Source organism: Ammodytes marinus (assembly GCF_949987685.1).
Source record: "Ammodytes marinus genome assembly, chromosome: 23".
Taxonomy (NCBI): Eukaryota; Metazoa; Chordata; class Actinopteri; order Uranoscopiformes; family Ammodytidae; genus Ammodytes; species Ammodytes marinus.
This window is the reverse complement of record NC_137227.1, coordinates 9,537,795-9,565,525: the sequence shown is the minus strand read 5'-3', so window position 1 is coordinate 9,565,525 and position 27,731 is coordinate 9,537,795. Positions and strand designations below refer to the sequence as shown.

The 27,731-nt window shown below is 41.0% G+C and overlaps 1 protein-coding gene across 4 annotated transcripts in view; it reads left to right on the top strand.

The window, feature by feature from the left end:
* The first annotated feature begins 1,222 nt into the window (after window positions 1-1,222).
* ehbp1l1a (EH domain binding protein 1-like 1a) overlaps window positions 1,223-27,731 on the top strand; it is a 42,485-nt gene continuing 15,976 nt past the window's right edge. For 2 of the 4 annotated variants that reach the window (XM_080051731.1, XM_080051730.1), the window contains exons 1-8: window positions 1,223-1,491; window positions 8,183-8,240; window positions 8,395-8,490; window positions 8,966-9,019; window positions 9,166-9,344; window positions 10,461-10,606; window positions 18,809-18,868; window positions 18,960-19,065. In XM_080051731.1, the coding sequence (XP_079907857.1) occupies window positions 1,388-1,491; window positions 8,183-8,240; window positions 8,395-8,490; window positions 8,966-9,019; window positions 9,166-9,344; window positions 10,461-10,606; window positions 18,809-18,868; window positions 18,960-19,065 (803 nt within the window). In that variant the 5' untranslated portion in view covers window positions 1,223-1,387. Of the gene's footprint in view, window positions 1,492-8,182; window positions 8,241-8,394; window positions 8,491-8,965; window positions 9,020-9,165; window positions 9,345-10,460; window positions 10,607-18,808; window positions 18,869-18,959; window positions 19,066-25,493; window positions 26,968-27,057; window positions 27,124-27,314; window positions 27,531-27,731 lie in introns of those variants that run through there. The other 2 variants (XM_080051728.1, XM_080051727.1) reach the window with 2 other exon arrangements.

Sequence of the window (27,731 nt, the reverse complement as noted above, 5' to 3'; positions counted from 1 at the left end):
AGGACAGACAAGTCCAGGGAGTTTCCACAGACAATGTCAGAGGGAAGCAGTGTTGTTGGCAGTCAGTGAACTTGTTAATTATGAGCAGAGCGGCAATAAAAATAACTGAAATCAAGCCTTATGCCAGGAAGTATACATGATTTGCATCAGAGGAGGGTCTAGTTTTGTAATTCAGTAATACAGCGCTGCATGAAATGCACTCTCATTCAGTGAACAGGGTGTTTACCTATGTGTCTTCTCTGAGGCGACATTATATTTCTCAGCTGCTCTATGTGTCAGCGAGACATTATAAATAGACTGGGGGCTAAACTGGAGAAGTCCCCTTACAGGGTGAAACATTCTCTGACATGCTCACAATTCCAAATTTCTAGTTTGTATTCCGTCCTTGATCATTTCCCTAAACACAGTTTGATGTGATCCACTAATCCCTGTTTGGCTTCTTATAGCATAGGCCGTAATCTGTCAGACCTACATGTTACAAGTCATCTGTAGCAGTCTGATTGAGGCAGGAAGAAATTATTTGCATCAATATTCAGCAATAGCCTCGTAAAAGCAAATTATGTCTGTCTTTAGCTAGAACCCTCCTAAATAAAACATAATTTGTTAAAAATTAAATAATAACTAAACTCAACTTTAGTGTTAAAGTTCCTGGACCAGCAGTTCATTCATAATACATACAAAAAAAAACATTTGCACACAATGGAAAATAGGTTCCCTCCAAAATGTCAAAACCTGCACATTGGCCTATGTAGCCTATTACTATTTTTATAATAATATTATTTTAAGGGGGCACTTGGACCTGTGTAGAGCTGATTTACGCCTATTAAGTATGCCTAAATTCAATTCAAGGTAATACATCCTATTTTTAAGCTCAGTTAACTAGCCTATATTTAGATGTCTGTAGCCTAATTTCGGTATTAGGCTTTATCGACAGCAACAACACACCAATATTTTTCTAATTTAATTATTATGAGCTATTTTGTGTTAATGTTTCGTGTGTTCTTTCAGCTGACAGTGTCAAAGGGACCTCATATATTTCTGAAATTGTTGCTATGGCCCTGCATAATTAGCTGCCAAAGTCTCTTCAGGTCCGGAAGTGCCCGACTGGTTAGAGCGTTTATTTTGAAAGTCCTTCTCTCTCGGCTTCCAGCCCGTCGTGTTGAGCTTGACGCTAGCTCTGACTTGAGGCGTGTGAATGTTGTGCTGCCTTGCCTCCGGAGCAGAGGAGCTGTCAGAGAAGCAGGTGAACTTTCTTCCTCTAGCCCTATTCTTTCCCCCGGTCCCAGCGGAGGGACACGGCAGCGGGACACACACAATTCTTTGGCATAGCCTTAATGTCGGTTTATTCTCGAGCCTTTGAGGAGATAACTGTTTGACGAGCCCGACCATGACTTCGGTGTGGAAGCGGCTCCAGCGGGTCGGAAAGAAGGCTTCCAAGTTCCAGTTTGCGGCGTCCTTTCAGGAGCTGACGATAGAATGCACAAAGAAATGGTAGGTAACCGTTATAACACTTTGAACTAGCTAACATAGTGGATGCGTTTCCCTTGGCAAAGTCATCCTCATGTGTTATCTCCAGTGGTCAGGCTACAGGGACTGACAGCAGCCTTATCGTACTGCGTGTGCGGAAAGATAAAGTGATGCCAAACTCCATTCAGAAATATTAGGCTAACATTTTATTTTTCATTTTCATTTTTCAAGTCTTCAGACAAGGCCAAATATTAAAATGGCCTGCTATGAGGGATATGGGGAGCTCATGGCAACTATTATATTTGTCAGGATTGGAACATCTAAGCTCTTATTGGTTCACTTATAAGGTTATTAGTTATAGAGGCTAGCTTCACAGAAGGGCGGAAGCAATCGTCTGAGTTTTCTATTGATGTTTGAGGCCTGCGTGCCGTTTGCATGGCATTGAGTCAGTCTTGTTAGAAGAACATTGGACGTTGTTTTAAATGTTAATAATGCAGCTGTTTGAGTTACAGACTCCAAATAAGGTGACACTCCCTCAGAGAGCACGCCCCATCACTTCCGCGTCTGCTGTTTCATATTGATACGCTCATGTGTTGTGTTACTATCTGTATGTGTGTGTGTGTGTGTGTGTGTGTGTGTGTGTGCGTGCGTGCGTGCGTGCGTGTGTGCGTGCGTGTGTGTGTGTGTGTGTGTGTGTGTGTGTGTGTGTGTGTGTGTGTGTGTGTGTGTGTGTGTGTGTGTGTGTGTGTGTGTGTGTGTGTGTGTGTGTGTGTGTGTGTGTGTCAGAGCAACCTGTTAACTACTGCAGCGGGGAAACGTGCTGAGTAATCCCATGAGTGTTAATCAGTGGTCGGACAGTTAGGAACCTATCAGATGCACAGTAGGAGACTGGATGTGGTCATTCACACCATCAGCACCACTGGGACTGTAGCCCAACCCACCAATCAAATGTCCGACTAGTCACCATGGTAACAGTAATTTTTGGGGTGGGGCCTTGGTGCTTTCCTACTGCTGTCTTGGGATAGGCTATTGTTTCACTTTTTATTTTTTTCAAAGGTTTTCTCATAGTTTTTTAGTGTTTTGCAAGTCAACAGTTGGCAGCACTCGGCTGTTTTCTTTATAGTTCCATGGGGCTAGGCCAATGATCACATTATATAAAAGATGTCTCGATTTGGGATACCGGCCGAAAGCGTACCTGTAGATAGGCTACTAACAGCTATCATAATTAGGCTTATTATAAATGTTTATTTGTTGTTGGTGGTATTATGTTAAAAAGAACAGCAAAACAGCAATTGTAATTTAATAGAGCAAAATATATGGTCTTAAAATGAGATTTTCTTTCATATAGGGTCAAGTATGTAAAGGGATTTTGCGTTTTTCAGAACAGACTTGATAGAAATGGAATAGAATATACATTAGTATGTTTTTATCACATGTGACCCTTTCAATTCCAATTTACCCAAACCAATCGTTGCATTCTGGTCACAATAATAGCAGATACATACAGTAAGGACACTCCTTTCCCTCTGTGCTGTTTAAGTGGTTCTGACCAATTCTGTTAAGCACAGAGCCTCACTGGCTGTTCCAGATGTGATGACAAAACAAAAATGGTCAGCCAATTTCAGTGCTAATACTTTGAGTATAAGACTGTTTTTGATAGTGGGTACAGTCATGTTGAGACTACTAGCCTTGGTCTAAAGAATTTCTCTTCGATTTAATAGATGAAATTGTCAGTCATCGTAATAAGTTTGCCTTTCAGTCTTTGGTGGGTCATGGAATATATACAGAATGTGTCACATGCTAACAGCACTGATGGAAATCTTTATGGTTTGGAGCAAAAGTTCCCACACTAATGTATAGCTTAGGATGTAGATAAGAACCATAAATAACAATCCTACATTGTTAGTGTTTGAGCTGAGGGTCTGGCTGCTTCAGACTTGGCACTGCAGTAGCTCCTTTAATTCCCTGATCATTACTCACACAACGCAGTCAGCACGTCTGTCCAATACCCCACTATAGTAGACTACACTGCCTCCCTGCCAATCTGTTCTGTAGTTTTTAAAGAAAGTCAGCACACAGAGACCAGTACCAACATGTTTCTGCCCCTGGTAGATCCCGGCAATGAGGGTGTTTCTACACACTGTGTGAGAACTGATACACTTGGCTTGTTCTCTAATACAGTCATGCTCTACTTAGGCATACACAAATATATGAAATCATCACACATAAGGTGTATGAGAAGCTAGAGCAGACTGCAAATGGAAGATTTAAAGAACAATATGTTGATGATGTTTAAATTGTGTACTTTTTTAAATGAGGTTTGGCAGACTCCCTTAGGAAGTTGACATGTTGGCAATGACAAAAATATAGAATATTTTGATAATACTCAATAGTTTAACGTTATAATACTATGCAATATATTTCACTTTAAATAATAAGTCACAATTTTCACTTATCACCATATTATAATTTGTATTTATTTAGTAAGTTTAGTAGGTCCAGATTTGATTCAGAAAATGTAAATTGATGGTAAGTCATAATTACTCAAAAATATAAGGAATATATAATATTACTTGATTTTAGGAAGTGAAAGTTTAACTTGCTTGCAGTCCTGACTTTTGAGCAGTTCTTTTTTTGTGTCTTGACAGAAGTGGGCCTCCATAATATAAATTGAATGGAAAATAATTGCAGAGATCAGTAGATACAAACCCTAAGTTCTTCCTTAATTTCTTGGGAAATGTTATCCAGAGCCGCTCCCCATGAAGCTGCGTCTGTACATGTTCACACTTTATATTACACCATCACTTGATGCTCTGGAAGCACACAGCACACAGCAGTGAGCTCCAGCCTGAACACAGATAGGATTTGATTTAAGTGTGCGTAGATGGTTAGGATATATGCAATAAAAAGTAATACAGATGCTAGGCTTCGTTCAGTGACTTGCAGGATTATTTTAACATTTTGTTCAATACACGTATTTCCTTTTTTTCAATATATGAGATCAATATCAATTTCATCTGTGTGTACGGAACAAAGGTCAGGATGAAGTTAGCCTTAGCACAAAGACTGGAAGCGTGGGTAAAAAACTAGCATGACTGTACAAAGTTCAAAAATAGACCTACCAACACCTATACAATAGCTCACTTTTTAACATGTTTATTTCCCCTAGCTTTAGTAATACTTTTTACCAATGTGTGGTTTCAGTGGGAGGTTGCCAGGTTTTACCATCATGGCATGTACAGAGACCAAACCTTTTGCTACCTGAAATGAGCTGCTGGAGGCTAAAAGCTAGCATTGAGTGTTTGATAGCATGTCTGTGCACCTGGAGACTGCAAAGATGTGCTCAGGGAATGGATCTTGTTTCTCTGTGTAAAAGCCTCCGTAAACCTGGTCTAGAATAGTAAAATGGTATCAAAGTTGGGTGTCTCAATAAGCTTTTACAAAAATAAATATTCATAAATATTATAAAACGTAGTTTAAAAAAAACCCCAGCCTTTTTACTGTCTGGACCGTTTGACAGGACTTTGTGGGCGTGGCTGCATCAGACAGTCTCCATGGTAACGGCCATTGTTTTTATAGAACGTTCCGACAGAGATCTGCCGTGATTGGTTCAAAATATGTATTGTGTAACAAGAACCAGAGCATAGCCCGCCTCATGTAAATCAAATTTCTGTCAAGTTTATCAAACTTAAAGTAACTTTAATTTGGATTGATAAATATGCCAAACTCCTTTCAGATGCTTACTATCATGAAACTAACACCGCAAATGACATAGTTAGAAGGATTTTGTGGATTGGGGTTTACAGGGGCTTAAAGGGTGAAGCTGGAGTCCAGAAGGGGGTATCCTAGCTTAGCATAAAGGCTTGTATTTGATTAGGTAAAAGATATTTGTTACAGCATGTTGTCACTTTGTATTGCGGCAAAAGTTGAGCCAGGTTTCGTTTATTTCCCCCTCGGACTTCTGCACGAGTACAGGTCTGCTTTGCCAGGGCGGTGGTTCCATTAAAATGAATGAGGACACAGAGTTTTTTCTTCTCCTAGATATCCAATTAATTGCTTCATTTTGACAGTTTAAGTAAGCTAATTGGAGAGTTAGGAAGAGATTTGAACCAATGAAAACCAACACAGTCTTCAAAAGGAGACAAACGTACAAAAATAACAATAACTATACTCTTTGTGTGCCTATCGAAAGTTTAGCAAGAAATAAAAAAACTCATGAATGACCTAGAGGTGACATCACCTGCAGTATATGGTTGTGTGTTCTAGTCTATGACAAGAATGTGTAAAATGTGGATTGGTTAGACTGATGCTGCCTCCCTCAACTGATAAGCAAAAGCCACCAGAGTTTAGACTGGTCTGGGAGGAACATTTACGTTATATGATCAACAACTTCCCTTACACCAACACCAACAACAACACCAATCTTATATTATGAGGTCAGCCTGTTGCAACAGCACAGGACCATGAATATGACAAATAAAGCAGCTGGTGTAGGATTACTATAAAGCCTCTGTGAAGTTCAGCTCGGCAGACATCTATTTCGGTTCTCCCCATTTCACTTTCACTGTCACTTCCCCCCCTCTCTCTCTCTCTGTCTCTCTCTCACTCTCTCAAACACAACCATTTTCACCAAGGCACGCATTTGTTCTCCTGCCTTAACCTTGACAACATGCTCCCTCTAGTGGGTGGCTTAATATAATATAAGATAAGAAAGACCTTTATTCATCCTTTTTTTTAATTATTTTGCCATATTGCTCCAAAATGACAGAATCAAAAAGAAAGGATTACAACATAAGGGAAATCTAAAAATACACAAAGGGTTATAAAAACAAAACACAACTGTAAAGTAAATGCGAAGAGTGGTCCCTCATAGAAATAATAGATGTGATTATAAAAATTCAAATTCAAGTCATTTTACCACAATTTCTCCTTGATAAAATTTAAACATGATATTGAAATTGAAAGTACTAATTATTTCACATAGCAATGATAAATAAAATACTGTAAAGGATATTGAATGATGTCATTAACCTATAATACCGTGTAGAGTTGTTTCCACTGTTACTGTGTTCTCAGCTCTACCTATACCAACATGCCCTCTGCAAAAGCTCTAGCTATGAGTAACCATTGCTAACTCTTTGTGTGAATGTTGTAAATGTGTGTGAATGTTGATGTTGAAACACTTGAGCTCGGGCAGGTAACTGTGTATATCCGTAGCAGTTTTAGCAGAATTCTTCAACTTTAAGCAAAACGTCTGCAACATTGTCTGCTGCGTCCCATTCGTACAGGTGAAGAATATGAAAATGATCTTCCTCATCTTAATGTATATATTTTAAATATGAATAACAAAAGCTTTTCAAACATGCTGCACCCACCATTTGTTAGCTGCAAAGTTGTGCAATAATTTGCCATTGGTGCGGCAAACCTATTGTACAACAGCATGATGATTATTGACTTGCTCATCAGATCATCGGTCATTGCTTGTGTGTGTGTGTGTGTGTGTGTGTGTGTGTGTGTGTGTGAAGTAGATGAAGTAACCGTTAATACACAAACCTGACTCAACAAGGTGTTCTTTGATTGCATCAACGGCTTGAGTTAAACCATACTGAATCCATGCTGAACCTGATAAAGGAAACAACTAGACACCTTTATTAATTGATTGCGTGTAGTTCAATCCCTATCTATCTATCTATCTATCTATCTATCTATCTATCTATCTATCTATCTATCTATCCATCCATCCATCCATCCATCCATCCATCCATCCATCCATCCATCCATCCATCCATCCATCCATCCATCCATCCATCCATCCATCCATCCATCCATCCATCCATCCATCCATCCATCCATCCATCCATCCATCCATCCATCCATCCATCCATCCATCCATCCATCCATCCATCCATCCATCCATCCATCCATCCATCCGACTCATACTGTTTTCACTGCAATAACTTCATCCATATCTTAGATCTGTTTACCATAAGTGCATACAGTGTTCACAAAATAAGCTCTGAAGTTTCGCTGGATAATGTGGGTCCGAGTATATGTGTAAGCTTGCTGAAATGTGGGCTCGTCTCCCACTATTGTGGGACTGTGTTATCACTAGGAGACTTGAGAGTTGTTGCTCACACAGTCACAAGATTTCAATTTTCTCCTGAGTTCAGTGTTGGGACAGCACACAGCGCAGCTTGTGTGTGTGTGTGTGTGTGTGTGTGTGTGTGTGCTCTGTGCTTTTTGGCTTGTTCTGACAAGTGCCCACATTTCTGCTCCCTAGATGACTAAACCTCCTTGTGATCCACTTACATTCCCTCTGATGTTATCATGACATATTGGATGGATTGTGATGATTGATGTTTCCCACAGGATGAATTGTAATGACTATTCATCTAGTCTACTGTTAACCCTTTATCAGGCACTGTTTGGAATACTTGGAGAAGCAAAAGTTTCAACCATACAGTGTTATTGGAGGATTTGTCGGAGGGTAGTACACATTCAGTATCAGTAACATAGGTAATATAAATGGTGTCTGTATATATGAATACACAAACAGACTCCCTGGGTGTGTATGGAAATCATTTGAGAGTGTCTATATTATACATTCATATGATAGGTAATCATGAAATATGTTTTTGACCATGCTGTAGTGCACACGTATATTGCCTTGATATAGAATCACTTAAATGTTATTCGTTCTCTCATGTGATTGCAGGCAGCCAGACAAACTGAGGGTGGTGTGGATCAGGAGGAACAGACGTCACAGCACAAAGGTAAGCAAGCTAAAAAAGATTGGCTTAACACTGTCATCTGGATTGATTGAGTCCGAGATGATGGACTTGTTTTTAGTTTTGCATTTTGAATTGTCTCTCTGCAGAGGCTTAAAATACAGTCAGTACAATCTGTTTCTGTTCTCTGTCCTGGTAGCTCCACAGCTGGCAGCCGGGGATTAAGAACCCATACAGAGGCACGGTGCTGTGGCAGGTTCCTGAGAGCTTAGACATCACCGTCACACTCTTCAAGGTAAGAAGTTAAAGGTGGACTCAGTCATTCTGGAGAACGCTTGTTGGCAAAATCATTATCTGTCAGAATCAGTGAATATCTCCTCAGGATCCAATACCTGTTCGTTCTATATGTGAGCTGAGAGGAAAATGGATTTAATTCACAGCATAGGCTCTGTAAACTGGTATGTAAACAAAGGGTATGTAAACAAAGGGGGCCCGCTGTAGATAGCAACATGCCCAGAGCTACAGAGCCTACGCTTTGAATGAACACTCGATTTCTTTTCAGCGCAAACACAGTACGGATAGGTAGCAGGTAGTGAGGAGATATTCACTGATTTTGGAAGAAAAGTGATTTGACAACATGAAATCTCCAGAATTGTTGACTCCACCTTTAAGTCTTTGTATAGTTAAAGTGATAAATTGATCATTTATGTATTATTCTGAATGGGCAATGGCATGGCTGAGGCGTCAAACAAATATCTGTCTGTCAACAGGAGCCAACCGCAGAGGAGTTTGAAAGCAAGGACTGGACTTTTGTCATTGAAAATGTGAGTCTGCTGTGGGGTCAGAGTTATCATGAGTTGTGATCTCACTATTCATTCAATTGAGCCTTAATTAAAAGAATACAATATATTCTTAGGATGTTGTCTTTGTCCTGTACTGACCTCGTTGTCTGTTTGGTTGAATGACTTAGGAAACAAAAGGCCGTAGGAAGGTGTTGGCATCTGTTGACGTTGACATGAAGAAGTTTGCCAGTGCCACGACGTCCCAGTATGATGTCACACTCAAGCTCACACCCATGTCTGTCAAAGTAGTGGAAGCCACGCTCAAAGTCAACATGTCCTGTGTCTTTCTCAAAGAGGGCAAGGCCACGTAAGTCACCCACCAACAACCAAATCAATATATTTTAAAGGTGATTCAGGAGAACTCTTGTTGACAAAATCACTCTTTGTCAAAACCAGTGAATATATGTCCACACTGTCCGCCACATGTCTGTACTGTGTGTGCATAAAATAAATCTGGCTTTAATACACAGCCTAGGCTCTGTAAACTGGTATGTAAACAAAGGGTATGTCAAACAAAGCGGAGCCCCCGTATTAAGGAAGTTCTGTTAAGGTTGGAGGTCAACTCAGGTGAAAGAATATTTCAGGAGACTTGGATGAATTATGAAGCAATATTTATTACAGACTTGGCCAAGGAGAACCGGACTGCAACTCGCACTTCAATTCTTTTTTTTTTAAAGATATTTTTTGGGATTTTTATGCTTTATTGATAGTGTAGAGACAGAGTTGAAATGGGGCATAGAGGGGAGTGACATGCAGAGAACGACCGCGGGCTGGAATCGAACCCGGGTCCGCTGCTGGCCGAGGCCCATGGGGGGGACGCCTTACCAACTGAGCTAAAGGCGCCCCCTTCAATTCTGACAGATACATGCTTAGAGCTGTGTATTAACCTTGCGCTATCTCTAACACCTCCTCGGCTCGGGCACCAAGCGTACCAATGTTTGGGTTCAGAGCTGAACACAGTGAACCATAACATTCTGGAGTAGAAGGAGATGAGACTTTATCTATAAAACTGACCTAAGTGTCTCCTAACAGGCTCCAAGGCTGACCTAGAGTCTGAGAGACAGACACACAAGATAGGCATATATGACCTATTAATCTTTCCCATTAATATTACAACTAAAGACCCAAAATTCCCTCACACCCCGTAGCTAGCAACATGCCCGCTAACAGAGCATAGACTGTGTTTTAACAGTCGATTATTTTTTCAGCGCGCAAACATTACATGAGGGGATGTTCACTGACAAAAAAAAAGTGTTGACAACAAGCAGGCTCCAGAATCGCTGACTCCACCTTTAATTTAGGTCCTCACACCCATAATTTAAATTCAAAACAAGGTAGTTCAAACATGAGTTGGACATGTATTTGGACCGATATTTTGAATATCCAGATTGGATTACTAATTCTTTGTCTGCTCTCTCCACAGAGATGAAGACATGCAGAGTTTGGCCAGTCTAATGAGTATGAAACAGAGTGACATTGGAAACCTGGACGACTTTAATGACAGCGATGAGGAAGTTGGTGAGGAGAGGAAGATCAGCTTTGGAAGTGGACAGGCTGTTCATTTTACTGGTAAGACTGGGCGGGGGGGGCACACACCTGAGGATGGGGGTAGTTACAAAAGAAAACATAATTTAAGGTACTAGATGTAAACTACGACTGGTTTATTTAATGGGTATTATTCCAGGTATTAGGGTGCATGGGTATCACAAGGCCTGAAGAGAGCATTATGCATTTCATTTGATAACTTTGCTTTGGTAGCACTTTTATCTCCTGGTCCTGGCAGGGCCCTGTGATCGTTGGAAAAAGACACCCGGAAATGTCCTTCAGTTCTCAAAGAAATATGTTACATCTTAAGTTTTGTTGATTTGATATTGAAATCTGTAATTGTGAATGTAAATATTGTACTGTATTTATGATGTTATTATGATTTCAACATTACACAGAAAACAGTGTCAATCATAACAACACCAGTTCTACCCTGCACATCCGCCCCCAAACAATCTGTCCTAAATGAAGTGTTGCTGCATTACATTTAGAAAACAAATCTATGTGCTGCAATTAGCAACATATAGCAAGGTATAATGAATTCTGGTAAAGACTACACACCCATGTTCCATGTGGGAGACCTGTTGTCAACCTCATCTCTGTATGAGCTGTGAGGAGTCAGACAAGGATTTTCCCTCTCACGCCTTTTTATTTCTCTTTCAACTGTTTTTTCTTCAACCTGCTGCTTCCTCTTTTTGTTTTCCATTTATAACTCCATTCTTTTTCCACCTATCCACTGTCTGTGCTTCTCTCTATAACAGCTTCTGCCCCTTCTACCATAAGACTGCATGATCTTGCTTGGAGGCCAGCAATTGAATCAGGCCCAACAGGTAACCCCCTGTTCCCTGAATAACACCTCCACCTCCCTGACTGGTCCTCCTGATTCCCCCAGTTCATATTAAACAATGCCATTTATATTTGCAGAAGTAGACTTGCATGGTTTTGAAGTCTTGAAAATAACACTTTTTTATTTTATTTTGTGTTAAGGCAAGACACGGCAAACATAATTTCTTTCAAGCACTGGGCTGCATCCAAACTCTGTTCTTTAAAGCTCTTTGAACACCTACTATGTTGTAAAAATGAACACTGGCTTTATAATTATCATATTATTCATACATTTCTGAAAAAATATGATGTATATGATATTAATAAGTTAAAAATGTTACCTTATTCACCTGCAGTGTATTGCCTTAAATATCTCCCCTAGTTATTAGAGTAGTTTTATTGTTTTAAACACACATCTATCACTGCGACTCTTCGTCTCATCGGCCTCCCCCTCCCTCTACTCTCTCTTCACTCCTACTTTCCCTTTTCTGCTGCGTCCAATATGCTGCAAAACAAAAACCTCATTCCCACTTATTCCTACTGTCATCTGTACATCTATTCTGTATTTTGCAGCTCATGTCTTCTCCTCTTCTTTTCTTCCAATCCTTCTCTCTCTCCATATCTCTCCTCTTCCCTCTGTCCATCCATCCATCCATTGGTCTCATCTCTTGTCTTTGGGACCAGTAACCCCAGAGATGGACTGGAAAGCTTCCTCTGGCCTTTCCTCCTCCATCTTGGCTCCATGTCATGCTCCTTTGCCTGAACCCCCAGACCTCTCTGTTCCATTCTCTTTACGCCCTCGACCGCCCATCACCACCCAGCTCCATCCACACCCTCCTGCTCTCCCTAAAATCTTTCGTCCCAGTGCCGGATCAGGTATATTCCTCATCGTGTGTGGTGTCATCCAACTTTAGGGTCAGATTTATTTTGGCTTATTTGTAAAAAAATGTATAAGAGAATTGTTTGATCCAGTATGGTTCCAGGGACAGTTAACACATTTGCCCTGCGTTCCGAATTGCATACTCTTTCTTTTTTCTATTCTACATACTACACCTGACGATAAAAATAATTTAGATGGGATGCAGTAGGCAAACAATTGGAACATACTTTTACTTATTTATTTCATCATAACATTGCGCCTTGATCTTGCCTTTTGCTTTTATATCCGTCGCATCTCCGTTTGTTTTCATATGGAGGCTCCGTCGACGGGACGTCACTTCAGGTGCGCACTGGATTATGGGTCAGAATCCCCCAAATAGGATGCTGTTTTCAACACTAAAAATCTCGGCCGGATGTAGTAGACATCCGGGTCTTTCTAACCATCCTAAATCTGGCCACCAGAATCGGAACATCCTAAAAAAAATTCTAGGCATACTAAATAGTAGATAGTATGGATATGGGAACGCAGGGAATATTACAGTTCCAAGAATCCTGTTACAGCAGTTCCAGGTTTATTTTTCATCACGTTCTCTCCACACTGTTTCCACACAACAATTAAGTTCAAATGCTGAAATTTAGTGAAGTTTGAACAGACATTGCCATAAAAACTGAGACAGAGCTCGCTGAGTTGATGATTTGACACCTATAAAAACACAACTTATTAGGAGATGCAACCAGAAATTCATAATTTTATGAACGACAACTGTAATTCCAATAAAAATAGAAACTGAGAGCAGCGCATAGTGTTGTGGAAATGTGTCTTTTGCTAAAATGACCACGTGTCATTGTAGAAAAGGTCATTCAGACCACATCTGATGTTTCTTGATAAGAAAATGTAAGGTTTTAACTTCTTAATCTTGACCGTCTATGTAGTTCTAGTTTCACGCTCAACATTTTTCTTTCTTTTCTTTGGTCTTCCCGCTCTCCCCTTTCGTCTTTCCTCCCACTTTTCTGCCACTTCCTGCATGCACTCTCTCTATCTTTTCGATGCCCCTTTCAGCTCCTCGAAGGCCCCATAGCTTCCACAGTGACTCCACTCCAGCTGAGGGCTTGGAGGCCCTGGGTTTCCCCACCTTCACTACTTCTAAAGCCCTCTCCACCTATTCTCTCTCCTCTACACCCTCTGCTCCATCTTTCCATCCTCCCGCTTCCTTTGATACAGCACGAACAGGTATTACATCATTCAGTTAAATATTGTGATTGATTTGCTATTGACATTGAAATAGCTGAAGGCTAACAAGAATACAGGTCAAACAATGCCATTTATTGGTCTTGAGGAATCATGTTCCATTCACATTTAGCGGAGAAGACAGACATGAGCTCCTACTTAAATAAATATGATGCAGGACCTTCAGCTTTCAGATTGCGAATACCACGGTGAATATTCTTCACTTCAGCCTACAGGGGGTTAAGTCAGGGTTTACGTTTGGTCTGTGGCACTGTACGACAAAGTATACTATTTGAGAAAATATCACAGTTTTTCTGACTAGACTCTTATTTATTTTGTAATCAGTCACTAGGCATCTGTAGGGGTTTAACATGGGTTTAAACTAAATACATGTTTACCCAACATAATCCAAATGGTTTCTGATCCTCTTAGTGGTTTGAAGCTCATTTCCTCCTAAAACTGTTACAAATTACTTTAATGAAACAAATTACAAAAAACGAGTGATGCTCCAACGTTTGCAATGACATGCTACTGGTAAGTGAGTCTGGTATTTTAAATCGGACTGACTTCCCATAATATTACTGCTAACAGCTTTGTACTCTGGCTCTACAAACTAGCCCCAAATCATGGAGGTCTCAAAAGACAATATGACATTTGTAAACGTTTAACGGGAGATTTATTGGGTCAAATTTGTATTGTGGGCCATTGGAGATTGCATTTTGTCATCCCTGACACTTACAGAATTAACTACTTACTTGACAACTGTCAAGCTAGTTAGCTCACTACCTGTTTGTAAGATAAGGAAGGTTAAGGTTTGGCGTGTTGTGGATAGTACGGACACTAGAAAACAAAGATCATATTAACCAGACTGTTTAGCCAACGCATATACTGCAATTAATTTTGTTTAGTGCCAGGCCCAGCTGTTGTTTACAGGAGCAAAAGTAACTGTCAACAACTATTCTGCTTGTATAATGAAGGCTCTTCAAAATTGCTCTCTTTGAAAATTGCAACTTTGATGCAGCATTAGTCTTCTTATGCTTTTCTTCCACCTTTTGCCATCACTACTCCTCCTGTCTCCTCCTCTTCAGCTCCTGTCAGCTCCTTCCCTCTCATACCTCCACCTCCTCCTGACACCAGAAAGACAAACGCTCACCTCAGCTGTGTGGGGGAGCCAGGCTCTGCCCTCACCAGACCCACCAGTATGCCCTATGCCCCTGAGACAGGTACAGGGACAGGAAGAGGGTCTTAGGGCGCACTTACACTAGGCAAAGTTGCCCCGTACCGTTCCCAAGTATGATTGCTCCCCCCCCCCCCCCCGCACTCCCTTGATGGCCTGTACTCACACTGCTCCTAAAGACCTGGACGTAGGCACCATTGCTTATGGCCATACGTCACAACGCCTATATGCGCATGGGTTTGGGATTTGGAGCGTACTTGTATATGATTGTTTTTAAAGAAGTGTACCTTGATTGAGTACTGAACAGAGCACACTGGTCAAACAAACTAGACTTTAGGGGGCCAACGTACTTGGGCACGGACCGTACAGATGGCCTAGTGTGCGTGTGCCCTGAGTGCGCCCCTAGGCAGGAGACTAGTTCAACTTCACACATTACAATTCATACACCTGTTACTTTACCTTTATTTATGTTTCCCCCTCTTTTTTCCCCCTTCTTCTCTGTCTCTCCCTCCCAGCTTCCTGGCAGAGTGAATGGAGGCCTCCTAAAGCTCAGGCCTCTTTAGCGCAGCCTGCCCTCTCTCCTAAGTTTCTGCATCTCTCTGCCAATGAGCCTGGACAGCCTGCAGTGTTGCAGAAAAAGCAGAGAATAGAGATGCCATGTAATGCTTTTTCCCTTCAACCTAACTCAACCCTGCTTTTCCCTGCTGCACTCTTGAGTCCTTTGATACATTTTCGCTGTTCCCATCCAAACCAAGTGCCTCTTCTCCTCCCCTAACATCTAATGTACTAATTAGTAGCTTTGATTTCCATTGAGTTCATATTTGCTCACATGCATGTTTATAAATCCCTTTGCCTCATATTCTTGCTGAAAGCAGTGAGCACAATTGACAAAAAATTTTTTATATACTGATCTAATTTAAGAACAATCTCTTTGAAAACTTAAAAAGCAGATCTGGGGATATTGTTTTTATATATTGATAAATAATTATTTTTTATTGACTCTCTAGATAAGAACGAAATGAGGATCTCGGTGAATGTTGGAAAATAGAATTCTGAAACCACAGCAACTCAACCCTGATAAAGCACACTCTTGTATTCTTATAGAACGTGTAAGGCCAGGGGCATAGCACCAAATTCTGGGCCCCTATACAAAAAGTCCTAATGGGCCCCCTGAAAGGCGGTCTTACAATACACATGGCTCTCTGAGCCAGACAACTCCACAATATATTTTTTTGATGAATGACCAAATCATTACTTTTACCAGTGTTCCCCCCAGAAAATGTCTTAGTCAAGGTGGTCACTGGCCAGGGTCACAGGCGCTGCGGCGAAAATTTTGGGGGTATTTTGCTCAAATATGCCAATGCGCGCTATAGAAATAAACAACTGTTTATTTGAAAACAAAAATACAACAGACACTGACCTTACAGTTGTGCAATTTTGTTTGCTATGTGCAGGTAAAATTTTACAGACAGTACAAAACACAATTAAAGAAAACTTCTATTGTTTTGGTGCAATACTATGCAGACACACTAAATACAAATAATAGACCATACACTTGTGTATGCACATCAAGTGCAAATTCAACTTTTTAAAGTTCCTTTATGGATGGGGGGCTGTGATTATTGTGGACAATAGGCCTACTGATGTGATAGCCTATAATTCATTAATGATTATTATTAGCCTACTTGCTTGATTTCTTTTTAAATACAGAGGTTATTGGTCGTTTTGGAACATGTCTTTCCCAATTTAAAACATAAAAATAAAGCAGCATTGAAAATTCAGAAAATTAATCTTGTTGGCCTACACTAGCATGCTGTTCTACAAATAATTCAATAGTTGAAATAATAAATACAATGTGTTTTCCCCTTAAAATGTCTAAATGCATTTCAAAGACAGTAACAACACTTCTTTAAACATACTGAAACTTACAGGGGCCATCACTCTCATGTATTTATCAGACTTTTTTCTGCGCTTTCTGAGCTGATAGATAGGTTGTGTTGCCACAGTGATGTGGAGTCTTAAACTGTTCTAGCTTTGCCAGCACTTATTTCTGTACAGCTAATTATCCCTATAGAAACATCGCTGCGTTTATTTTCGCCACTAGTTCAATTCAATGTCGGCTTGCTCCTGCTTACTCTCCCGCACACATGCCTTAATCCCCTATCTCACTGGGCTGCGACTGTTTGCGACAAGTTGGAGACTTCATTCGCAAACGAGTCTCTAAACTGTCTCCAAACGTTCGCAGAGGTCTCAATTTCCTCGCATGAGTCGCAGAGGCGCGCAGTCCTGTCGTATGAATTTTGAACATGTTCAAAAAAAGTGTGCGACAAATCTGTCTCAAAACAGTCTCAGAGTGGTCGCATGTGTCTCAAACGCGTCGCAAACCCTTCTCAATTTAGTTTCCGCGAGTCAGAAAGTGCGAGCAATCTGAGACAACTTTGCGAGGGGTTGGCGACATATGAAACTAAATTGCGACTGATTTGAGACAACATTGAGACGGTCGTGAGACGTTCGCGAGACATAAATGCGACCTCCTGGCAAGTGTTGGGCAGGACATTCGCAAACGTGTCGTGAGGAACCAACTCAGTGAGACTGCAAGTGAAAATTGTCGCTAATTTACACATTTTGTCGCAATTTTGTGTCTCCAACTTGTCGCACACTGTCGCAGCCCAGTGAGATAGGGGCTTTAGTCATGCGCAGGCCCCTGACCTCCTTGCAAGGGTCAGGGGTCTATCATGAGCCAGTCAATTATTATTTTTTTTTGGAATGGCATTGTTCAGGGCCTTCGAAGATCTGGGCCCCACATTCAGCTTGTTAAAAAAATTTAATAAAAAATGTATGCCCCCCTGTAGGCCCCCCTCTGCCTTGGGCCCCCCCAAGACTGTCGCATTTTCCCCTGCAGTCCGTCGGCCCTGTGTAAGGCAGTCACAACATCAATACTTCAAGGACAAAATTGTTTAAAACTCAACTGGAGTGAAGCTGTTAGATATGCTCACATTCCCCACCGTGGCAACACTGTCAACTATTGTGTTGGTATCCAAAGCTTGATTTATCTGGTACCTCTTTGCCATAGAGCTCCAATGTTGTCTGAAAATACACCAATATGTTCTTTCTTTACCATGAACACACTGTCACTTATTCATTCATGCAACCACAATAATAACCAGACCAGCTGCCCTTGTACATTTTCGATTTTTCTTTTGTGCCAAATTGCATAGATTAAATATCCAGCACATCCTAAGATAACAAGAGTTGGAGGTGTTGTTGAAATGTAACTAGGTCTGTTTGTGGACATAGCTCCTGGAAAGGTTAATCACTCAAGACATGAAACCCACATTTTAAATTGCCAACACACTTACTTTATGTAATGAAGCATGTTTGAAAAGGGCTTATTGGAAGAATCTCCTGCTTACTTTTCCATTATACCCTGGTCTGTGTCTATCCCCTGCCTTTTTTTCTTACATGGTGTTTTCGCCTGTTGCTAGTCATGTTTTATCTGTCTTTTATGTGTGAGATACGTGACTGCTACAGCACTAACACTGATAAAGGCTTCTGGCTGACTTTTCGAGAGCATACTTTAGTTTTGGGTCATTGTTGACATTCCACCTTCCATTCCCTCCACTATCCTCTCTCTGTCTTCCCCTCCTCTGCCCTCTTATGCTTACTTTCCTTCAGCCTCATTCTCTCCACCCACTGGTCAGTGTCTGGAGCCGAAGCTCGAGGGAGGCTCTGGGTTTGTTCCTTCTTGGAGACCCCTACAGATCACTCCCACAGTAGAGACCCCCTCACATTCTGCCTTAAGTCTTTGCTCTGCTCATGTGCTCCACGGGCCTCCTCTGCCTCTTCCTCATATAACCCAAACTGCCATAGCCTCCCAGACAAGTGACCAAGATGCAGGTACAGAATCAAAAGGGAGCTCAACTAGGAACAGTATTAAAATGTAGTGCCTAAACCCCACCAATATATAAGCACGGGCCTCCCCCTACTGGTCGTTTTTGTTAAACACTTAATTCCACATTGGTAAAAAAATATACAGTGTACATGCTCCGCTGGTGCTTGAATATCAACTTTCAGATTAGTATGTAAAATCTCTTTTATGCTCTTCTTTCCTGTTTAGAATTCAGAAGACAGTTGAGTACGCTGAATGAAGAAGAGAACCAGTGTACAACTTCTACAAGTAAGCCTGAATCTTAAATGCAGTTCAGTAGACTTGATACCTAAAGTGAAGAGAATACACGGTTAAGTTTAATTTTCTGAATGTTGCTTAGCCTCCGATCCCAGAGCCCCAGGCAGCCAGAGGCCAGCACAGTCCAGGCCATCAGAACGGAAAAGAGATGCACATTTTGGAATCGAGGTTGTCAAGGCATCACCAGGGTGAGTAAATATTAGATTCTGATTAAAAGAAAAAAAAATTAGATTGGGTGTTTTTTAATACATGGCTTCGCATGGCTGTGAAGGAATAACACAAATAATGTAGAGGTGCTCAATTTATGGAATAGTATGTAGTATGTATATAATATGTAGTATTTAATGTTTATTTAGTTGTAGTTTCCTCTTATCAATTGCATGTACACTCATCAATAGGAGAAGAAAACTATATTCACTGATTAAGAACATATAATAGAGATTCAAAGGGTCTTGAAAAAGATATTTTTTTTTATTGAATTGGAGAATAGATTTGTGTGAAAGGTCACCTATTTCAAATATGAACAGCAAATATTCTTTCTCTCTTCATTTTAAGCAAATGTCCAAAAATATCCAGTGTGTGTGGGTAGCCTACCTGATTCTTAAGGCCAGGACACACCAGTCCGACTCGTTCCGACTACCCAAAAAATGGAGTCGCCGTTTCAGGAAGCTCCAGTCTTCCCGTCGCGGCCAAAAAACACACGACTGCTTATTTTCCGTACGCTCTGCGCTTGCGCGGGACGTAATGTCTCCACAACAGCAGGCGGCGCTAATCTGTATTGTGGCCCGAAAAAATACGAAAGCCGGAAATGATGGGACAGCTCTCTAGAGCATAAACATAGATAGAAATACGTATTTATATTTATGGACCATAAGAGCACAATTTTTAGCAGAGAGTGTCGAGCATGGTGTCGAGCAGTCAACAAGGGTTGATGCATGTGAGTACTCTCAAAACGAAACGAACAAACACATTAAAACGATGGCTAGCTGTTGTTAGCTGTTTGTGCTACCCGCCTCACTTCCGGGCTTCACTGATTCGCTAGCCCTCCACCAATCAAATTGCTCCAAATGAAAGACAGTCGGCCGCCGATTGAACATGAGCCAAAGTAAGTGAGTGGCTGGTGAAGAGCCAAATAGTTTTAGTTTTATAAATTGACTTGAAATCGAAAACTCCAAAATAATGCCACTATGCCTATGCTTCTGCTGGATGTGTTACGGGTAATACTTTGGTAAGATCTAAAGACTTCAACTTGCTTTTGAGGTCTGCTTTATTCCCCTTAGCAATTAAAAAACATTTGTGTCCTAAACAAAAACCACCAAATATATTGTAGGTGGCTAAAACCTTGTCTAAACAAAAGTCACAAACAACATTTAGGTAGCTTATAGCATGTTTTGATGTGGATTTGCCATTAATTGGTTTGGCTTGGATTAGCAGCTTTGGCTTTAAATAATTAATTTTACAAACAAATTCTGCATTGTTTGGCCTGTACAGGCTTCTGGTAATGTTTGAAATAATTCCAAGTTAGATAGAAAACTGTTTTACATTGAACTGTTGCAACCAAAGGCGGAAAGTGACAGTCTGGTGGGTCAGAACGGCCAAAGATGACAAGTTTGAAATGCACAACTTTTAAATTGCAATGCCTGCTGCCTGTGGAGCATCTTCTACTTCTTTTAATTCTGTGGCTAAGTTTCGGTACTCTTCAGGTACCGAAACTGTCCGGTACTGTTCAGGTGTGTGTGGAATTATGTAGCATATGGGATTTAAAAAATATTTATTATTTTTATTTTGAAATTGAAACACAAGCAACTCAGTCAAAGCCATGTTACTGACTACAGTCAGATCAGTGTTGTTGTTGTTGTTGTTGTTGTTGTTGTTGTTGTTGTTGTTGTTGTTGTGTATTAGTCTAAAGGCAGCTGCTGCTTGGCAACACCTAGATTTAACTTCTGTGATTAATCACATACACTTGTTAGTTGGCTCTCTGTGGTTTGAATCTCCTGTTGTACATCATATATATAATTTTGTAGTTCCACGTCACATTGTTCATTTGCTTGTGTGCTGCTCAGCAGACTTCTATGCATATGGCCTGGATATAGATGACATTACTGCAGTGGAGACTTTTCTGACTTCATAACTCTTATCTTTATCTGTTTGTCCCTCAGACCTGATAGCATGGCCTCAATGCTGCCCCATAGTCCCAGAATGCCCTTAGCCCCAGGGCTAAAATATTTTGAGATGCCAAAAACACAAATTGATCAAAAAGAATCAAGGCCAACAAGGACATCATCTAACGTCCAACCAACATCTTCTCCCTTCACTTCTTCACTTAAGCAAAACCCTGATTTTCAAGATCACACATCTGCCCCAGTCAAGGAGCTTCTGCTTAAACCAAGAAGTAATTTGTCCAAGATGTCCATTGAGTTTGGGAATCCAATAACCCAACCAGAGTCTGTTCAACATATACCCCTTCCTCCTACCAAAACCCAACCTACTTCCAGATCACTCCAGGGACCTTTGTTGTACTTGCCTCAAACAGCTTCATCCTCTGAAACAAAACCCATAGGAAGGATAGGAGTGTCCCATACAAAAGAAGCCATAACTATGGATTTGGGGTAAGTGAAGTGTGGTTAGGTAAATAATACCCCATTTTGTAGTCATAGTAATGTCGGCAAATTCTAATCAACTTTAACACTTGCAATGCAAAAGTAAAGCATGATGTTACACAGAGCTTGCTTAGGCATTTTGAAAAGTTTCTAAAGCACTGTTCTTACATCAATCTTTGGTATACTCCACTCCTTCAGAAATGGGAGAATGGCTGCCTCAGTGTCACCTGGTCTCAGAGATTCCAATTCTGCTTTCCCTCCACTGGTGATGAACACAAATCCAGAATCTCAGAGTGGACAATGGTCCATTGCAAAAAACCCACAGTGGGAGAAGTCACAAAGAGCCACTGAAAACATTAGCTCTGCTTTTCTGATACCAGTTAAAGATAAGAAAATAATATGCAACAAGACTGCCTCAGACCAAGTCACTCCAAGATTGGACTCTCAATGTGTGTCTCTCTCAGCACAGCAGGCCACATCTGACAATTTATCAAAACAAAGAGAAGTGTCTGAAGTAGACTTTGCATCGTCTTCCCCGCAAAAAATCCAGGGTTTGGATCCAGAGCATTCTATGGTAAAAGAAAAAACTGAAACGGATAGGAGAGCTACACAGGATCTTGTGTTCTCAAGATCGGCAGTCAGTATAAAAGAAACAAGTGTATACATATCTAAGGTGGAACTTGGTCCATTGTGTCCAAGAGGGAGTTCTACTTTTAATTTGACATCAACTACACAGCCTGAAGCTCAGATTGAAGAAACAGAGACAGTTCCAAGTATGATTAAGGTAATATCAAGTTGTCCACAATATTCCAAGATTCCTGGCATGCCATCTTTACATCAGTCACAAGTTATTTCTTGTTCTGATGATAGATTATTGATTCCAAGGTTACACAACAACAGATTTCCATTACTCCTGTATTCAAATGATGTTAAGTCCCTATATGAGGGTAGTTTAGGGATGGCCAAAATGGTGGATTTGACATCATCCTGTGCCAGGTCATCCAGTATTCCTGGGTTCCCATCAGCATTGACATCTGAGCCAAATATGGCACACCTACTACCTACATGTCCCAAATTTAGCATGATTCCAGGGTTAGCATCTGTTGGACAGGTTACTGAATATGAAACAAGTGTTTGGGACAAATGTTCTTTGTGGAAGAAACCATTGATGATAAAAGAACTTACACACATTTCTTGCATTCAGGAACATGCGGTTAGAGATACTAATATGATTGAAGTCATGGTGGCCATGTTGCCAACATGTTCTAAAAAATCCAGCGTCCCAGGCTTTCCTTCCCTTTCTGAAGGTAGTTTAGGGATTGCAAAAATGGTGGATTCTACATCATCCTGTGCCAAATCTCCCAGTATTCCTGGTTTCCCATCAGTATTGACATGTGAGCCAAATATGGCTCACCTACTACCTTCATGTCCCAGATGTAGCAGGATTCCAGGGTTAGCTTCTGTCGGTTCGGTGACTGGATATGAAAAGAGTGTTTGGGACAGATCTGCTCTGTGGAAGAAACCATTGGAGATAAAAGATCTTTCACACATGTCTTACATTCAGGAACACGCTGTTAGAGATACTAATATGATTGAAGTCATGGTGGACATGTTGCCAACATGTTCTAAAAAATCCAGCGTCCCAGGCTTTCCTTCCCTTTGTGAGGGTATTTTAGGGAATGCAAAAATCGTGGATTTAACGTCATCCAGTGCCAGGTCTCTCAGTACTTCTGAATTCCCATCTGCATTGAAATGTGAGCCAAATATGGGTCACCTACTACCTACATGTCCAAGATTTAGCAGGATTCCAGGGTTAGCTTCTGTTGGATCGGTGACTGGTTATGAAAAGAGTGTTTGGGACAGATGTTCTCTGTGGAAGAAACCATTGGAGACAAAAGAACGTTCACACTTATCTTACATTCAGGAACAAGTTGTTAGAGATACTAATAAGATTGAAGTCATGGTGGCCATGTTGCCAACATGTTCTAAAAAATCCAGCGTCCCAGGCTTTCCTTCCCTTTATGAAGGTAGTTTAGGGATTGCAGAAATGGTGGATTCTACATCATCCTGTGCCAAATCTCCCAGTATTCCTGGTTTCCCATCAGTATTGACATGTGAGCCAAATATAGTTCACCTACTACCTACATGTCCCAGATGTAGCAGGATTCCAGGGTTAGCTTCTGTCGGATCGGTGACTGGATATGAAAAGAGTGTTTGGGACAGATCTGCTCTGTGGAAGAAACCATTGGAGATAAAAGATCTTTCACACATGTCTTGCATTCAGGAACAAGCTGTTAGAGATACTAATATGATTGAAGTCATGGTGGCCATGTTGCCAACATGTTCTAAAAAATCCAGCGTCCCAGGCTTTCCTTCCCTTTCTGACGGTAGTTTAGGGATTGCAAAAATGGTGGATTCTACATCATCCTGTGCCAAATCTCCCAGTATTCCTGGTTTCCCATCAGTATTGACATGTGAGCCAAATATGGCTCACCTACTACCTTCATGTCCCAGATGTAGCAGGATTCCAGGGTTAGCTTCTGTCGGTTCGGTGACTGGATATGAAAAGAGTGTTTGGGACAGATCTGCTCTGTGGAAGAAACCATTGGAGATAAAAGATCTTTCACACATGTCTTGCATTCAGGAACAAGCTGTTAGAGATACTAATATGATTGAAGTCATGGTGGCCATGTTGCCAACATGTTCTAAAAAATCCAGCGTCCCAGGCTTTCCTTCCCTTTGTGAGGGTATTTTAGGGAATGCAAAAATCGTGGATTTAATGTCATCCAGTGCCAGGTCTCTCAGTACTTCTGAATTCCCATCTGCATTGAAATGTGAGCCAAATATGGGTCACCTACTACCTACATGTCCAAGATTTAGCAGGATTCCAGGGTTAGCTTCTGTTGGATCGGTGACTGGTTATGAAAAGAGTGTTTGGGACAGATGTTCTCTGTGGAAGAAACCATTGGAGACAAAAGAACGTTCACACTTATCTTACATTCAGGAACAAGTTGTTAGAGATACTAATAAGATTGAAGTCATGGTGGCCATGTTGCCAACATGTTCTAAAAAATCCAGCGTCCCAGGCTTTCCTTCCCTTTATGAAGGTAGTTTAGGGATTGCAGAAATGGTGGATTCTACATCATCCTGTGCCAAATCTCCCAGTATTCCTGGTTTCCCATCAGTATTGACATGTGAGCCAAATATAGTTCACCTACTACCTACATGTCCCAGATGTAGCAGGATTCCAGGGTTAGCTTCTGTCGGATCGGTGACTGGATATGAAAAGAGTGTTTGGGACAGATGTTCTCTGTGGAAAAAACCATTGGAGATTAAAGATATTTCACACTTGTCTTGCATTCAGCAACAAGCTGTTAGAGATACTAATATGATTGAAGCTATGGTGGCCATGTTGCCAACATGTTCTAAAAAATCCAGCGTCCCAGGCTTTCCTTCCCTTTCTGACGGTAGTTTAGGGATGGCAAAAATAGTGGATTCAAAATCATCCTGTGCCAGATCTCCCAGTATTGGTGGTTTCCCATCAACATTGACATGTGAGCCAAATATAGTTCACCTACTACCTACATGTCCCAGATGTAGCAGGATTCCAGGGTTAGCTTCTGTTGGACCGGTGACTGGATATGAAAAGAGTGTTTGGGACAGGTCTGCTCTGTGGAAGAAGCCATTGGAGATAAAAGATCTTTCAGACTTGGCTTGCATTCAGGAACAAGCTGTTAGAGATACTAATATGATTGAAGTCATGGTGGCCATGTTGCCAACATGTTCTAAAAAAGCCAGCGTCCCAGGCTTTCCTTCCCTTTATGACATTAATTTAGGGATTGCAAAAATAGTGGATTCAACATCACCCTGTACCAGGTCTCCCACTATTCCTGGTTTCCCATCAGCATTGACATGTGAGCCAAATATGGCTCACCTACTACCTACATGTCCCAGATTAAGCAGGATTCCAGGGTTAGCATCTGTTGGATCAGTGCCTGGATATGGTAAGAGTGTTTGGGACAGATCTTCTCTCTGGAAGAAACCGTTGGAGATCAAATATCTTTCACACTTGTCTTGCATTCAGGAAAAAACGGTTAAAGATACTGATATGATTGAAGTTATGGTGGCCATGTTGCCAACGTGTCACCTACAGATGTCAGAAAATATACCAAGTATGATCAATATGCTACCTACTTGTCCAACACATTCCAGGGTTTATGGAATACCCTCTCGATACCACGTCGAGTCTGATGAAGCAGATTGTAGTTTAGATGAGAGGCTAGTTTGGCAAAGACAATTAGCATACCAAGGAAGACTGTCAGTTATGCATGACCATAAGACATTGGTTAGAAATATGGAATCAGTGTTGCCACCCTGTCTCGAACACTCAAATATTCCAGGAGAAAGACCTGTGGAATCTTTGTTGGAGGAAGCTCCCAGCATGTTTAAATCCTTAGCTACATTCCCGAAACAGAGTGAAACTCCTGGTTTACCTGCAAAGAATCGTGCAAAAGAATATGATGACTTGTATTTCGACAGGAATTCCATTTGGGAAAACCCAGTCATTAAAAGGAATGGAGTTATTTCCCAAGAGTTCACCGTTAAGGAAATGCCACATAAGGACAAAGAAATAATGCTGAGTATGCTTCCACCATGTCCACGACAAGCCCTGCACCCTGGATTTCCATCCACTCAACGACACAAAGAGGTTGATGCTTCCATGGAAACAAATACAGAAATGGTACAGTTACTGCCATGTTGCCCAGCACAGTCAAATATCATTGGTTTCCCTTCAAGAGTGTCAATTATTTCTGATTCTCAAGTAAGAAGCTGGGAAGTGGGGATGATAAAGATGAAAGTCGATTGCCCATCTTACAAAAAGTATGGTTCTCCTTACAAAGACGTAATGAAGGCAATTTCTTCTTCTGAACCTTTTTGTGCAAGTTCTGGCTTCATAGCATATAAACAGACTGCTGATGCATACCGGCTTCCAAATATGGTAAATATTGTGCCATCTTGTCCAAAGAAAACTTCTATTCTCGGCACACCATCAACACATGTACACCAATCAGGACAAGGGTGGCCAGTTAAAACGCTGCTGTTGGTAAAGCCTGGAACAAAAGCAATTGGACTTTCACTGGACGAACAATCCCTTTTTGAGGTTTTTGCCAAAGAGAGATCCATGTGGTTTATATTCCCTAGCCAAGACGTTCCAGAGGATGCACAACAGATAATGACCATTGAGTCATCAACCTGTGTTGAGGCCATTGTCAAAGATTTACCATCATCAAACTATGAACAACAAGCGGACCAGGCATCCTCTAGAGTAAATGGGATTGATATGTTGTGGGATGAGGCCAGTGCGACAAGAATAGATCCTGACATAAAAAAAACTAAATCTGATACGAGCCCACATTTGGGGATGCACAAAGATGAGCAGAGCTTTTGGAAACCGATTGAGGCTGGACAAATAGCTGTTCTAGAAAAAGGGTGAGTTAGTTGGAGAGTTAGAGTTGAATATCTATCTGTGATTTCAGCAGTTAGTTTAGTTTTTGAAACTGCTTTTCGATTCTGTTTCAGAAACTTGCCTTGCAGAATGTGGCACTCTATTCCAGACATGCCAATATTATTGTGTGTTAGAAAGAGGTGGGTTGACTTGGTTTGCACAGTGATGCATGATGTATAATAATGCATTTGCTCGATCTTAACACCATCTGACTAATTTATTGCAACATTTGCATTGGTTGTGTGTGTAATACTTTATTAGCTTTTGAGTTTTACCGTGGTTTACCAAATTTATACAGGTTTTCCCTTCTTGTCACTTGTTTTCTTCTCAGCCCCTTGGGTCAAAAGGATTCTCAACAAACACATACAATATATGACAAAGGGAAGGCTGTTGGCAAAGAAACAGAAACTGCTGTTGCCAATGTGGAGGATCATGGTTTCATGGCCTTAGAAGTGTCAAATGAGACTTTGTCATTAGAGTCAGTGGACGTCATTACACCATGTTATGACACTATGGATCAAGCCCGTGTTAGATATTCTGAGAGTGGGTAAGTGTGAGAGAGGCTAACACCTGGTTTGTGCTCTTGTCAGTTTGTCACGTGTTACATGGTTTTAATTTATGATGTGATATCGAGGTACACTTTATTTATTGTTGTTCATAGTAATATAGAGCTTTAGCTTTATATTGGAGGGTTGTTTCACAGGCTGAATACAGTTTTATTTCCATATTGGCCATCATACAGATAGAT